This window comes from Scatophagus argus, chromosome 7, assembly GCF_020382885.2.
Source record: "Scatophagus argus isolate fScaArg1 chromosome 7, fScaArg1.pri, whole genome shotgun sequence".
NCBI classification, from domain to species: Eukaryota; Metazoa; Chordata; class Actinopteri; family Scatophagidae; genus Scatophagus; species Scatophagus argus.
In genome coordinates this window covers 25,925,107-25,940,599 of record NC_058499.1, presented here as the reverse complement: position 1 = coordinate 25,940,599, position 15,493 = coordinate 25,925,107, and the positions used below count along the sequence as shown (strand labels likewise).

Sequence of the window (15,493 nt, the reverse complement as noted above, 5' to 3'; positions counted from 1 at the left end):
CAGAATACGAGGCGTTTCTGGTGAGGCGGACAGAAGAAAACAGCACAGTGTCAGGTGCTGCTGCCAGGGCAGGTGCTGTCCAGGTACGGCTTTAAGCGGCACTCAGGACTGTTGTTGTTGGAGTTGTTCAGATGAATAAATATGGTTATGAAATAAGTAACGAAATCAATACATGCTTCAACAAACAGTTCAGCTTGGAGTAATAAGATAAGTCGTACAATTGGGGCAGTTCTCCCCTCGGTGCAAAGGTATCACATAAATAATAAATAACTAACTAAGCAAGTCTAAAAATGCACTTCTCAAAAAAGTGAGACACCATAAACACAATAATAAACGATAAAACAAAATATTGCACATGTTAGGGTTGCGTAGGAAAAATTTTATTGCACATATGTTCATTGCACCCGTCTTGCCTGTGGAACGACACGTGATAGTGTCAGATGTTTTCATTTAACAGGACTTTGGCCCTGTTGTAAAAACTGTCCCTCAGTCTGTTAGTCTGAGTTTTTAGCAGCTCAAACACCCAGTGTCGTGGGTGTGTACTGTCTCTCAGAACACAGCAGGTGCTGTAGAGGTCCTGTAGGGAGGGGAGAGGGTGGCCGATGATCTGCTGGGCTGTGTTAATAACCCTCTGTAGTGCCTTTTTGTGTGCCAGGGTGCAGCTGGAGAACCACACAGAGATGCAGTACATCAGTGCACTCTCAACGGAGCAGCGGTAAAAGACAGTCAGTAGCTCCCTCTTCAAGTTGATCTTCCTTGGGATCCTTAGAAAGTGAAACCACTGCCAGGCCCTCTTCATGACCGCCGAGGTGTTAGAGCTCCATTTGAGGTCTGCTTCCATGTGCACACCCAGGAACTTGAAGCTGGGCAGCCTCTCCACTCCCCGTTTATGCAGATGGGCTGCAGATCAGTCTTCCTCCTCCTGAAGTTCACAATCATCTCCTTTGTCTTGGAGATGTTGAGGACCAGGTTGTTATCTGCACACCATCCCACCCGCCTCTGGACCCCCTCCCTGTAAGCTGCCTCGTTGCCTCCAGAGATGAGACCCACTAAGGTGGTGTCGTCTGCAGATTTAACGGCGGCGTTGTCTGGGTGGGTGGTGATACAGTCATAAGTGTACAGAGTGTAGAGCAGAGGACTCCGATGCTGAGGCTGAGGGCTGTGGAGAGATGAGGCCCGACTCTGACTCTCTGTACATGGTCAGAGAGGAAGTCTCTGATCCAGCAGCAGGTGGTGGCTGGGAGTCCGACATCCAGCAGCTTTTTTGCCAGTCTGTCTGGGAGTATAGTATTAAAGACAGAGCTAAAGTCGACAAAGAGTGTATCAATAATATGTGTATCACTGATATAATCTCACAGAGGCAAAAAAAACCCTGTATTTTCACCTGTATTTATTCAGGTGAAGTTTCCTAAAGAATTGATCATTTAAAGTGGATTACATAGACAAGATTTGCGAGAATTGCGATAAAACAGCCATGGTGAACTTAGAAAAATATATACTAGAAAAGATGAATAAAAAGTAACATTTTATCTATAAACTACACCTCTGAGTTTAAAATACATAAATAAATAAATTACTCTGATGTCTGTGAAGTGTATTACTTAAAACAAAGAGCGAGACCGTCTGGACTCAGTGCCAAACGTGTACTTTTTTATTTTTACCCCAGAAGAACTCAGCCTAAAGCAGAACAAACATTCCAGCAGCGCCCTCTGCTGGTCCAGTTCGGGAGCACACCCAAGCTGCCACAAGGCCAGCTTACGCCACACCTCCCTCTTTTAAACTCACAGGAGTACTCTTAGCTATTGTATTATGGATTCTGAACTTTAACAGTTACTGTCAAGCTTGTTCTGAAGTTAACCTTGCATTTCAAGTCTATTAAATTAATGACTGTCCCTTTTCAGGTGATAAATGTTTCATCAATCCTCCTCTTTCTTTCTCTTATTTGAAATTCTTAACCACGAACAAATTAGCAACACAAATATACATAGAATAGAGAGAATCATTTCTAAACTAGAGCAGTGGGTGGACTACCACTCCCTGGTGGAATGGGAAAGGGGATTTATTCTGCCTCTTTTTGCTTCCCTTCCAACTACTAAAGGGTCAACTTGATGACAGGTTTCACAACAGGCCCGGAGCGTGTCACTTTGACTCTGGGTCTCATTGTTCCAGCAGCAGTCTCTGGTTCAGACCTGGCAGGGCCAAGGACATCCTGAGTGCCAACACTGTGGTCTGGTCGAGTTGAGTTTGTCCCTGCTTGGGTCTCTTTTGTGCACCGACTATTGGCGGGGTGGTTCTCCCTTGCGGGTCGAAATTGAACTGAATTGAATTGATAGGATAGTGGTTTTCAACAGAACATGAAAAATACATGAATGATACAGCAGTTCATTATAATTTCATTATTATAATTTCAGTCTTGTGAAATGTTAAAATCATATTGAGGTGGTATCAAAAGTGAAACTGAACAGATGAATCACATGAAAATTTAAAAATTTTTATGAGTTGAGATTTTGTTTTACTTGTCTTTTTAGTAATGTCGTTCTCATGTTGTTAACTGCTTTCCTGCCTGTACAACATCCATTGCACGTCTGCCCGTCCTGGGTGAGGGATCCCTCCTCTGTTGCTCACCCTGAGGTTTCTTCCATTTTTTCCTGTTAAAGGTTTTTCTGGGAGTTTTTCCTTAGTCGATGTGAGGGTCGAAGGGCAGAGGATGTTGCTGATGTTATGTTAAGCCCTTTGAGACAAACTGCTTGTAAAAATGGGCTATACAAATAAAGTTGTCTTGTCTTGTCTTGTCTTGTCATTAAGTTCTTTGTTGACAACCTGCAATTGCCTGCAGTTTCGTCTGATGGTCTCTCCTCCTGGCATTTTCACAACAAATGACCGCGGTGTTGAACTCATAGCCTGGATAAACCCAGTCTGCCTCTATTCCTTCTCTGCGTCAGTTTTGAGACGTACTTTGTCACCCACCTCCAAAGCAGGAAGTGGTTTTGCTGAATATCTCCTGTTGTAGGTTCTTTCATAGGCTCTGTCGTTCCACTTCACTTTCGACAGATCAGGCCAGACTGGTTTCAATAGGTAGCTTAGCTTAGGGACTGTGGTCTGTAGTCTTCTCCCATTGCTTTTGGCTGTACAGACCTCAGTGTTAGCGTGTTAGCCTGAAGGTAGTATGGGTTTGATGTTGTGTGCTGTATGTCATACTTGGACATAAACTGTTGTTGCTGCGAATTGCGGGCCGTTATCGGTAATCAGTTCTTCTGGAATTCCAAACCGTGCAAATATGCTCATTAGCCTGCTCACCACAGCTTCAGTTGTGGTCCTGTTAAGGCTCAGTATCTCCAGCCACCTTGAGTAGTAGTCCATAACTACTAGGAAGTTCTTTCCTTTAAACTCACACAAGTCAGCTGCGAGTTTTTGGAGCTCAGGCAGTGGTGTGGTGATGAGTGGTTCCCGGTGCTGGCTCGGTTTGTGTTCGTTGCAATGAGAACATGACAGCACTTTGTCCTTCACTGCTTGGCTGATCTTTGGCCACCAAATGGCATCTCTGTATCTCTCTCGAGATTTGTTCAGTCCTGGATACCCATGGTGGACCCTTTCCAGCATCTCAGATCTTAAGGTATGTGGAATCACTATCTGGTTTCCTCTCTTTAGTAATCCATTTTGTTCACTTAGACTACCTCTCTCCCTAAAATAGTCCACAGCAAGCTTGTCAACATCTCTTCCATGTTGTGGCCACCCTGTCATGATGTATTTTCCAACAAGCTACAGGGCATCATCCTTGGATGTCCTTATCTAGTCCACTGTCATCCATTTTGGACTCGCCTTGACAGGGTGTCAGACACAATCAGGTTCTTGCCAGGAACATACTCGGCGACAGGGTTAAACTTCATGAGACGAATAAGAAGTCTCTGACATCTTAAGGGGGCTCTATCAAGGTCTCTGTGGTTGATGAGCGTCACCAGAGGTTTATGATCAGTCAATAATCTATAGCTCTATAGATCACACAAATAAAGATAAAATCTAGCAAGACATTCTTTCTCTATCTGTGCGTATTTCTTTTCTGTTTAAGTGAGTGTCCGAGAGCAATAAACTACTGGTTTGAGCGTACCTCCATGATCCTGCAGCAGTACGCCACCAAGTCCATAACTGGAGAAGTCAGCGCCTACTACAGTGAGTCGCTTCGGGTCAGCCAGCTAATGAAGGGGGGGGGGATTTTTTCGCATTAATCACTCCACCACACCCAAATTTTTCCTGCCTGTCCGGTGGGGGAATCAAACCAGTGACCCTCCGATCACAAGCCGCTTCTCCAGCCTCTAGGCCACGGCTGCCCCAAAACAACCTTGTTTTCAACAGTTCATTAAGAGGATGGAGGGTGTCTGACAAATGAGGTATGTATCTGCCAACATAGTTTACCATACCAAGAACTCGTTTTAATTCAGACACGTTTTTGGGTGTTTCCAGGGCAGTGATGGCGGATACTCTCTCTGGGCATGGAGCAATGCCATCTTGGCTGATAACATGGCCTAAAAAGTGAAGTGAGCTCTGTCTTATCTTACACTTCTGGCGGTTAAGTTTCAAGCCAGACTTTTGGATGGTGTCCATGACTTTTCCAAGATTGCGGTCATGCTCTTCCATTGAGGCTCTGAATACCAGAATATTGTCCATATAGACCTCTGTTCCTTCATGGTCTTTCAACAGCTCTTGCACTTTCCTCTGGAATATTTCTGGTGCAGAGGTTATTCCAAAAGGGAATTGTTTAAAGCTGTAGCGACCTTTTGGAGTTATTAATGTGGTCAACTTTGAGCTTTCTTCAATCAAGGCTACTTGCCAAAATCCACTGGCTGCATCCACCGTGGTGTAGACTGAGCGTCCAGCTAATCTATGCAGAATGCTGTCAACAGTTGGCAGAACAAACTTTTCTCTTTTTACATTTTCATTCAGCTTAGTGAGGTCTACACAAATCCTTACTTTTCCAGTCGGCTTGACCACTGGCACCATAGGCACAACAAATTCTGTAGGCTCTGTCAAATGCTCTATAATGCCATTCTTTTCCATCCGCCTTAACTGCTCCTCGACTTATGGTAGGAGTGGAATGGGTATACGGCGGGGTGCTGCGACACTGTATGGCTTGGCGTTTTCTTCTAGGACTATCTTCACAGGGTCCCCTATAAGCAGTCCCAATTCTCCATACACACCCACTTCTCCTGCTGTATCAAGCCCAACATACGACCCACATAGGCGGTCGTATGTTGCTTCATTTATTATTGTGGTGTCTGCGCCGGAATCGAGCTTGAAGTTGACAGTGGTCCTACACATCACTATTGTGGTACACCATGGTGGCTCTGTGTCAGTGATGACTTCATCCACTGCTGCTCTGGTCTCATCAACAGTCTCATTTATGGAGCCTAGGAATAGGCTGTCAATCTCTTCAGTCACTTCTTGGATTTGTTTGGTCCTGCATTTAACTTCAAAATGGCCAATTTTGTGGCATTTATTACATTCTTTGTCCTTTGCTGGGCACTCATCTCTTTTATGATTGCATCCACGCCTGCCACATTTTCTTCTGTCGTTTGCCTCCTGTAGCCCCTGTGACTTTGTTTTTTCACCTACCTTTATATGGCTTTGTCTTCACTTCATCAACATGTCCTGCTGCACCAGTCTCACTGTTCTGGAACTTCACTAACTCCGAGTGCCTAGCCATATCTGTGGCTTTCTTTAATGTTAGATCGCTGGTCATCTGCAGTTTGAGTGAAAGAACTTTGTCTTTGATCCCTATGACGAGCCTATCGCGTATCTCCTCTTCTTTCTCATAGAAGTCACAGTGAGCAGTGAGTTCATAGATGCCGTACGTATTGTTCAATAGTCTCATCTGCCCCTTGGGTCGTATTGGTGTCTGTATCTACTGGTGAATCAAGTTCTCCAATGTCATGGGCACTGACTAAGCTGGGTTAGCTGGTGTACCTTTTCATTAAGGTCATTGTCAGCTGCTGTTTTGCCTGGGTGACATGGTTTTTGTTTTCTCCTTTCTTTAGTGGCATTAGTCAGCTTATAGTGGAGGCTAGGCACGGTAGTGTGGTTCCCTTCACTGTTTGTAGTGTTAAAGTTCACCAGGACACAGTTTGCAGGGATGCACCGCTTGCAGTGATTGCAGTGAGCATGCGTGGTGGGTAAGTGGTTGCACCCCTGGAACACCTCCTACAGTAGGCTGCCTCCCGTTAGCGGGCTTCTGTCCACTCCCTTTTGTTAAAAATAAATAATTTTAGTGTTTCATTTATAAAAGAATCTTTTGTTGATTAAAATTTTAAAAGTTAAAAAGTTAAAATTAAAAAGTTAATCTATTTATTTCTTTATTTATTTCTTCTCGGTATTGTGGTATGTATGTGCGTGTGTTTATGTATGTCTATATGTGTGTGTGTGTATCTGTGTATGTATGCATGCTTATAAATTATACATTATTGTATGATGAATGTATGTAATGTATATCAATGTATATATGTGTGTGTATATATATATCACTATTTTATAAATTATTATAGTATATATTGAAGTAACTAGGGAGAAGGGGTGAGATTGAATAAGCTTTGGCTTCTTCCCACTCCTTTTGAACATAAATATGTGTTAAGTCTTGTTGTTTAATTGTGCGATTGTTTCATTTCTTTTTTTGTTTATCTATGTTCAAAAAAATAAATAAATATCAAATAAAATATCAAATATCAAAATTGTTACCTTTTTATAATTTGATTCACCTTTGTTGTTGTTCCTTCTTTACAGGAATTTATATTTATTTATTAATTCTAATTGTTACTAATAAATTTGGTCTGATTTATGAAACCACGTCTCTGTTTGGTTTAAGTGAACGAGTCTGCGTGCCCATTAGGTAATTGAGGTCTTAGCCAAATTGACATAGACTGTAGTATTTCCTGGGGTGAGATACCCCAGGTGGCGTTGTCTGATCCAGTTCCGGTGGCCTCCGCCCCGCCCCGCCACACATCCCGAACGGACAGTCCTCCGGCTTGTCAAAGTCGAATTGCTCCGGTGCCGAAAACGTCGCCAGGTCCAGCTTCTAATCTCTGACAAACTTCCAAAACGCTGTGTGTTCACGTCTGACACCATGTGAAGTGTATTACTTAAAACAAAGAGCGAGACCGTCTTGACTCAGTGCCAAACGTGCACTTTTTTATTTTTATCCAAAGAAGAGCTCAGGCCAAAGCAGAACAAACATTCCAGCAGCGCCCTCTGCTGGTTCGGTTCGGGAGCACACCCAAGCCGCCACAAGGCCAGCTGTTGCTCACCCTGAGGTTTCTTCCATTTTTTTCCTGTTAAAGGTTTTTCTGGGAGTTTTTCCTTAGTCAATGTGAGGGTCGAAGGGCAGAGGATGTTGCTGATGTTATGGTAAGCTCTTTGAGACAAACTGCTTGTAAAAATAAAGTTGTCTTGTCTTGTCTATTATCCGTCAGGGTCACGGGGGAGCTGGAGCCTATCCCAGCTGACTACAGGCGAGAGGTGGGGTACACCCTGGACTGGTCGTCAGTCAGTCGAAGGGCCAAAAATAATAAATCATGTTTGGTTAAACTTTTTCTTTGTTAATGAACATGACTATAATTAATAACATGTTGTATGTCTCAGAGAAACTATGAAACTTGAAGCGGAACTAATGTTGTTTGTCTATGTGAAGATGTTCATTGTCGTCATGTTGCTGCAGTATGACAGAAGATGTGGTTAACAAGGACTGTTTTCTTCCTGCCTCCCCTTGAGTTAACGATGTTGGGATCTCTGGCCATGTGCTCTGGAGAACAGTAGAGCAGCCTACATGTACCCCATAAAGCCTGAGTTAGAGTGACTGTCGGTTCGAGACCCCCATCCCATGACGCGCACTTAGTCATAAACAAATTCAAACTCAGGACCGGCACAAACATTGGCTGTGGTCCAGCCATCTTCACAGGGGTCCAAGGTGACGTCGCTCAGGTAATAAAAGTTCACTGTGACCCTCAGTCGCCGCTTTTTCCCCGTGCTTGCTGCGACAATGAGGGCTATTGGGCTCTTTTTGTCTTCACCGGTGATTTCCCCCGCTGCCGCCGTGGGACACACAGTGATATGCCGCATCGCCAAAGGAGCGAAACAACAGACCGCCAGCACCCCGCTGGGGAGAACGCGGCGAATGTTTAAATAGACTATTAATGAAAGATGAAAGTGAAAGTGACATATTTTGTCATTGGAGGGAACTCACTCCAACGAAATTCGTGCTCTGCATTTAACCCACCCAAGTGACGTGCACACACACACAGCAAACCCGGGGCAGTGGGCGACCGCGTGCAGCGCCCGGGGAGCAGTGGGGGTTAGGTACTGTGCTCAAGGGTACCTCAGCCATGGACACCGGTACGGGGAATTGAACCAGCGATCCACCGGTTACAGGTCCGACACCCTAACCGCTGATCCACGACTGCCCCAATTTTCCAACTCCGAAGGACCAGAGCAACTCACAGTAAGAGGCTTATGTCTGGGCAGAGGCATTATTAAGGCAGACACATTATTAAGGCAGAGATAGAGTAAAGTAGGGTTATTTACACATGATTTTCTTTAACTTGTAAGTGCTGCAATCATTTCATTTTTGTTACCGATCATCCAAATCCATCAGTTCAGTGAGCTCGTCCATCACTTCATTACGTGGGCAATCGCCATCTTGGCTCTGAGCTGCACGTCCTGCGTGCCACTCTGCTGCCATCTTGGCTTTGAGGGACACGCCCCCCCGCGTGATCCCAGGTCTGACCTCTGGGTGATGTGATGCTGCATCTGTCTCAGCCTGTCGCTGCAGTGTGCCAAACTGAGTGCAGTTATAAGTTATAGCAGCACACGACGCGACAGAAACAAGTTTTGAAATGATCTTACTTACTGGGGCAACCTGATAAAAGGGAGTTACAATAATCCAGCCTGGAAGTAATAAATGCATGGACTCATTTTTCTGTCTACTACTTTTCAGTCTACTTTACCAAAGGAGAAGGCAGGTGGCAAAAACGGTAACAGGCAGGGTTATCATCTGGCAAGGCAAACTGGAAAACTGGAGCTGGAGAGTCATGCAGAGCAGAGGAACAATCTGGCAATGAGAGATGGGCAGGGGTTGCCTTTGTAACCTGTGAGGAGAACAGGTGAGAGCAGTGAGGCTGACTGAGGTGATAATGGGCTGAGGGATGAAGCGTTCAGGGGAAAAACAGAAAAACCAGAGACTTATAGACAGCAGATCATGACACACAGCGGAGCTTGAGGCAAAGGTTAAGCCACCTGGAGCTGCTATATCATTGGATCATTTGTTTCTAAGGTGTTTGGGGCCCAGAACAATAACTTTAGTTTAGGTTGTGGCCGAGCCAAAATACATTTTTATTGATTGAATATTTTCTGTGATTAATACATATGGACTCATTTTTAATCAGCCTTTTTAGCTTCAATGCAAGGGATTTAAAATGGACACTGGAGCAATTCAGAACAAAGAAAGAAAGCACAGGTCTAATCCACAGCTGTCTGAGTTTTTGTGTTTCTTTAGTGGATGGATGCGTTGCTGTGTAAAATTTAAAGTGTTACGACCTGACGCAAACGCGGGGAAATGATTTCCTGCATGCAAGCACAACACGATGCAGACAGTTTGAGCTGCTCTGTTGGAGTTGGATGACTTAGTTTGGTGATGTTACTGACAGAACGCAGAACGTTTGCTTGCACAACATGTTCCTTCAGCTGAGAATCTGGACCACTCATAAAGAGCATCAGCAGGAAAAGCATTAGTGAAAACACAGCGCTGTTCAGCTTCTGGACTTCACCTCCTCCGGACCAGGTCAGGTGTGCAGCACCAGTTACCATGGTGATCTAACCAGGTTTAACATCCTGCGCTAACACATTAATCTGGTTTCATGGTGAACCCCAACGTCCCCATTTTGTAATTAGTGCGGTCTTAAGATTGTTCTGAAGCCAATCTGAAATGTTTTAAGGTTTCATGGGGAAGGTTTGAGACAGGCCCGTAGTTAATGATCACACATGGATCTACAACACTGCAGGTCATCTGTAGTTCGTGACAGCGAGATAACAGCACACTGAAGAAAGTGTCAGGTGTGCCGCCATGACGACACATCAAACTGCTGCTAACGCTCATATGACTGCAACTACAGTCACAGGTGAACACGTGGACTTAGAGAAAGAGACAAACATTTGAAAGTTGTGGGCTTTATTGAAAAGTGAAGTGCAAAACAAAAGAGCAATACATTCAATTTTCTCATCCATTTATGTTCATCAATACTCAGTAACAAGTTGGACACTTTGTGCCAAATGTTGGCTGAGCGTTGCCATGGAAGCCCAGTATTCATGTTAGTGATGTTTTGAACATAAGAACCTGACGTGTCCTCAAGCTGCCTTTAAGTCCTTCACTCACCAGAGCAAACAGCAGACGCTCTGTGGTCTTATATCTACATTGTATCTGCTCAGGCTAAACTACACTGACTGACCTGATAGGAAACTTCATGTGAAAGCTCTGACTCGCTCAGTCCAACCACCATCACCGTCTATCAGGTTCAACCAGCCTCACCAACAGCCTCCAGTTGGCGACTCAGGTGGTTTGACAACATAAAGATTCATTAAAATGTTGGATACACTTTTTACAACTGATTGTTAAAGATCAAATAGAAATGGATAAAGTGACATACAACTATTACATCTAACATTTAGGAAAATGAATTAGTGGAATTCCTGCTATTCTGTCGTTGCAGGAAGTCATCTTTCAGTCTCCTTTACTTCTGTGAAACTGCATAATGTGATACAAGTCACATGCAGGAACTCATCCAGTGCGTTTGTCAACAGGTCTTGGATAGACAGCTGATGCCAACAGGCTCGATAAGCTCATCAGGAGAGCTGGCTCTGTCCTGGGAGTGGAACTGCAGTCTCTGGCAGAGCTGTCTGAGCAGAGGATGCTGAGGAAACTGCTCAACATCCTAAACAACAAGTCACACCCCCTGCAGGCCACACTGGAATCCTACCGCAGCACCTTCAGTCGTAGACTGAGACCACCGAGGTGCTCCACAGAACGCCACAGGAAGTCCTTCCTCCCTGTGGCTATCAGCTACTCTTCAACTCATCCCCTTTCTCCACATAGGACAAAATAATTTATCCTGCACTACAATTAACACTTTAAGATTGTATCCGCACCTTATCCGTTGCCATTCTGCACCTTATCTGCCGTTATCTATATCTCATGTATATACTACATACTCTGTTATTTTTATTGTACTCTGTTATTTATTTATATATATATATATATATATATATATATACATATATATATATATATATATATATATATTATATTTTGTGGGGAAATTACTTTCTACTTTTGTTTACTTCTTTGTATTGCAACCCTGGCACAACAATTTCCTGCGGGATCAATAAAGTTCTTATGTTATCTTATTCAGGTTCTCAGAGGTCTCATAGTAGTCGGCAGGAGCTGTGAGGTCAGAAACAAACTGTGTTTCAGCAAAACAGTCTTGACAAAGTTCATCTGCGAAACCAAATGTGAAACCCTTTTTAATCTACAGCATAAAGTTTGTGTCAGGTCAGTTGAAAGAGAAGAAAAGTACATTTTACTCACCAGGTGGAGGTTGGGCTGAAATTAACAAAAGACAAACAAAGGTCAGAAAAAAACTGTGAAACTGCATCAAATCCACTTTCATAAACATGAAAAAATCTAGAAAAAGTTTGTCTTTTAATCTACAGAATAAAGTTTATGTCAGATTAGCAGACACAAAGTAAAGATTGATGAACTGAAATATTAACAAACAATAAACATCTCATCTGTTAATGAATGACTGATTTCTTATGGTCACAAATAATACAACTCACATTATTTTTAATATTAAAACACAAATATTTTATTTTTCACAAAAGCAAACTTACTCTCTGCTGGTCTGAATCCTGAAACACAGATGAGAGGTTACAGTGTTAAAAGTTCAATCTGAATTTAAGAAAAGAAAACAAAAACCACAGACTTCTGCTTTGAGTATAAAGGCAGAACTGCAGCTTCTGAATGTCATTTGTGTCAGCTGATAAAGACTTTAAACTGAAATATCAGCATCAGATGAACACCTCGATAAGAGCAGACAGAATAATAATATTTTAACTCCTCCACAGCAGAGCCGATCAGCATATCAGATACTGACAAACACCAAATACTGCGCATCCATACCTACAGTGTGTACTTATGCTAATGTAAGGGGGTAATAAGTCCTTTATTTATTTTGTTTCCACTTGCCAGCGAGTTCTTATTATTTTCTGTATATTGTATGAAAGAAAGATGAAAGTGACGTATTTTGTCATTGGAGGGAACTCACTCCAACGAAATTCGTGCTCTGCATTTAACCCACCCAAGTGACGTGCACACACACACAACAAACCCGGGGCAGTGGGCGACCGCGTGCAGCGCCCGGGGAGCAGTGCGGGTTAGGTACCTTGCTCAAGGGTACCTCAGCCATGGACACCGGTACGGGGAATCGAACCAGTGATCCACCGGTTACGGGTCCGACACCCTAACCGCTGATCCACGACTGCCCCTTTATTGTATTGGTTATATAGTTCCCCCACGGGACAGTGTAATTTAGCTCCACCTAGAGAGCCCCTGTAGACCTGGTAAGGGTGACCCACTCTTGTCTCCAGTCTACTACATGCTGTCCACGTGGTAAGTCAGGGTCGAATGAGCTCTGCTGGAGTTAGCTATTAACTTTATTGTTTTATTGTTAAAAGTTCACATTCCGGTATTGGTAATCAGGAGCAATAGCGATCATTGTTGCGGAAGATTCATTTTATTTTTGGCTGTTGTGCTTTGTAAATTGAGTCGTCCTTCTTGTGAGAGACCAGCTAGCTTAAATGTAGCAGCAGAGTCGCCCTGTGGTACTGTGACAGATGCTAATTTTGGTTTAATATTTCAGTGTGCTTTGCATCGCTCTTATAAGCACTCTGGCTGTGAGACGCTGTCTTCCTGTGTTCCAGGTACGTATTAATTGAACTGAGCCAAGAGAGAAGCTTTCTTTGACTGATGACAACACAGAAGACAGTACACACTAACACATACCGAACATCTGCTGAGGACCTCTGAGCTCCTCTGAACATCAGCCAGCTCAAACAAACCAACAGTGGAGTAACGATGGCTTCACTCACCAGTCCTGTTCCTTCTCCACATGAGGAGTCCACAGATGCAGAGTGTCAGCAGCAGAAGTCCTACAACAACTCCAACAACTGCACCAGTAGGAAACTCTGAGGGAGGAACTGGAACCAAAACAGAACATTCACACTTTGTCTCCACCACTGGAAGGAACAAACAAAAAATGATCTCAGTCTTACCCCAGTTGGTCCTGATGTGTGCTTTGTCCAGTTTGGTGACGATGTCCTCCTTCACACCTGAGAGCTGAAGCACACAGGTGTACCTGCTCCAGTCCTCAGGTGTGACTGATGAAAGCTTCAGCTCTGCACTCATCTGGAAGGTTCCATCGTGGTTGGGGAGGATCTCTCCGAGCTCCACGTCCTCATGAAGCTCCTCTCCATCTTTCCTCCAGCTGAGTGTGGCTCTCTCAGGGTAGAAACCTGTAGCGTGGCAGCTGACTGGAGAGGAGGGAGTCTTCTGGAGGAGAGACACTGTGGGAAGATCTGCAGAGAGACAGACAGAGACAGACAGAGTGAAGACTAATGAGGGACAGATGCAGATGAGCTGACAACTTAAAGAGAAAAAACACACTGACTAAAATGTGTGACAGTCTGACATCTTGGTCAGCAAATCCATCAGTACTCATCAGTGTTGGAGTTTATGTTGTCTGATATGCACTGAAATGTAAAATCTATTTTTATCTTTCAAGATTTAATGCAGACAAAAATGAAGTAATATCAGACTGCCTGGAGTGACAGTTAAATGGCAGTTCAGTCTGAGCAGGCTACGTGAACACTGTTGTGACCTTGAAACTACATCAGATCATGTGACTCTACCTGTTCTCAGCAGAGAGCTGTTGCCTGAAGCCAACAACTTCTTCAGCCATTCAGGACAATCCAGAGTGAGGTAATTCTTCATGTTTTTTGTTCTTGTTTTGTCAGCATCCCATCTCTGTTTGATGGTGACAGCCTGGAGTTTCTGAGCGATCCACGTCAGTGTCTTCAGGTCCAATGATATCAAGTCCTCTCCATCATAACCATACTGTGAAAAAACTTTAATTTTTCCAGTCTCATCATCCCAATCACAGCCATCTATCCTTTGTAACACATGGACACCTGAGAGAGAGAGAGAAACAAAGACCAGTGACAATCAGATGAAATCTGCAGAGCAAAGAGGATCTTACAAATCCTGTTCACTGCATGATGTGGTGCTGTTCTCGCAGTCCTGTGGTGTGTTCGTGAGTCAACAGCAGATACTTTTGCACTTTTTTCTGTCTTTGACTGATCAAACCCAACTTCTACTTCACAGTTTGAAAAGCTGTTGTTCTTTAAATTCCTGGATGTGAACTAAGTGGTTTTGTCTTTTGTGTTCGTCAAAATGTTACTGTATAAACAGAAAGTCAGAACTACAATGTGGTACATGCTGCAGCCTACCTCCACTTTGGTTGAAGAGCTGCTTCAGACGCTTGATCGTGGCTTTGAAGAACACTGGCAGACGCTCCCAACACACCGCTTTGTACGGCTCCAAGTGCTGAGAATTGTTCTTATAGAACATTTTCACCCAGTCCTGTCTTATTTCTAGTCTCCTTATGTTGGTGTTGCAGTAAGCCAACAGAATCCCATCAAACTCTACGGTTGCCATAAATTCTGGGATGTTTGAGAGTCCAGTAGATCCAGTGCTGAACAATTTCATGGTGTGCTTGACTGCAGGACAAACAATATTTATACATCCAGCATAAAATGGTGTGAACATACAAACATCACCACACAATAAATATGATTTAAAACGCACATTTGAAGTGAGGTCTTACCTGATGATCCGTGACAGAAGAGAAGTAACAAGAATAAAGTTTTCATCGTGTTTTGATGAAGACAACCAGATGAAGGCTGGTTCAGCTGTTTGCCTGTCTGCTATCACTAAATCTCTTTGTCTTGTCAGATGCCAAAGCTCCGCCAAGACTCTGAGATTTGTTTTTCTTTATTTGTCGTTTCTTGTTCTAACTTGTGTCTCCTCCCTTTCCATCTGTGTGCGCTGCTGTTAGATAAGAACAAACAGCTTAGACACAAGCCAAAAGTGTTTCAGGTGTGGTGGCATTTTTTGGCCCTGATGTTGCTTCACTTTCTTCCTACATCAGTTTTGCATCTCCAGTCGCCTCCATCTGAACCTGAAGACACTGATGATGAGTTTCTCTCCAGTTTGTACCATAGACATCATGATGGAGGGACTGTGGTGTGAACTCAGACTCTGTGCACACTTTTTAGCACTTTGTAATATTCACTGTATGTGAGATTTTACCAGAGCTGCCTTCATGATGCTGCCTGATGATGGGAA

At 43.6% G+C, this 15,493-nt stretch overlaps 1 protein-coding gene across 6 annotated transcripts; it reads right to left on the bottom strand.

Annotated features, from left to right (window-relative positions):
• Nucleotides 1-11,334: 11,334 nt before the first annotated feature.
• Nucleotides 11,335-15,033, bottom strand: LOC124061871 (major histocompatibility complex class I-related gene protein-like). Of its 6 annotated transcripts, none has more exons than XM_046394174.1 (8): nucleotides 14,973-15,033; nucleotides 14,596-14,865; nucleotides 13,999-14,277; nucleotides 13,363-13,665; nucleotides 13,180-13,287; nucleotides 11,923-11,940; nucleotides 11,618-11,632; nucleotides 11,335-11,473 (listed from the first exon to the last, which is right to left on the bottom strand). In XM_046394174.1, exons 1-8 carry the CDS (start codon nucleotides 15,016-15,018, stop codon nucleotides 11,424-11,426), a joined length of 1,089 nt encoding a protein of 362 aa, XP_046250130.1. In that variant the 5' UTR covers nucleotides 15,019-15,033; the 3' UTR covers nucleotides 11,335-11,423. The 6 variants fall into 6 exon arrangements, with proteins under 6 accessions (XP_046250130.1, XP_046250132.1, XP_046250127.1 ...); XM_046394171.1 differs by having other exon boundaries at nucleotides 11,348-11,527; XM_046394172.1 differs by having other exon boundaries at nucleotides 11,348-11,527; nucleotides 13,180-13,275.
• Nucleotides 15,034-15,493: the final 460 nt, after the last annotated feature.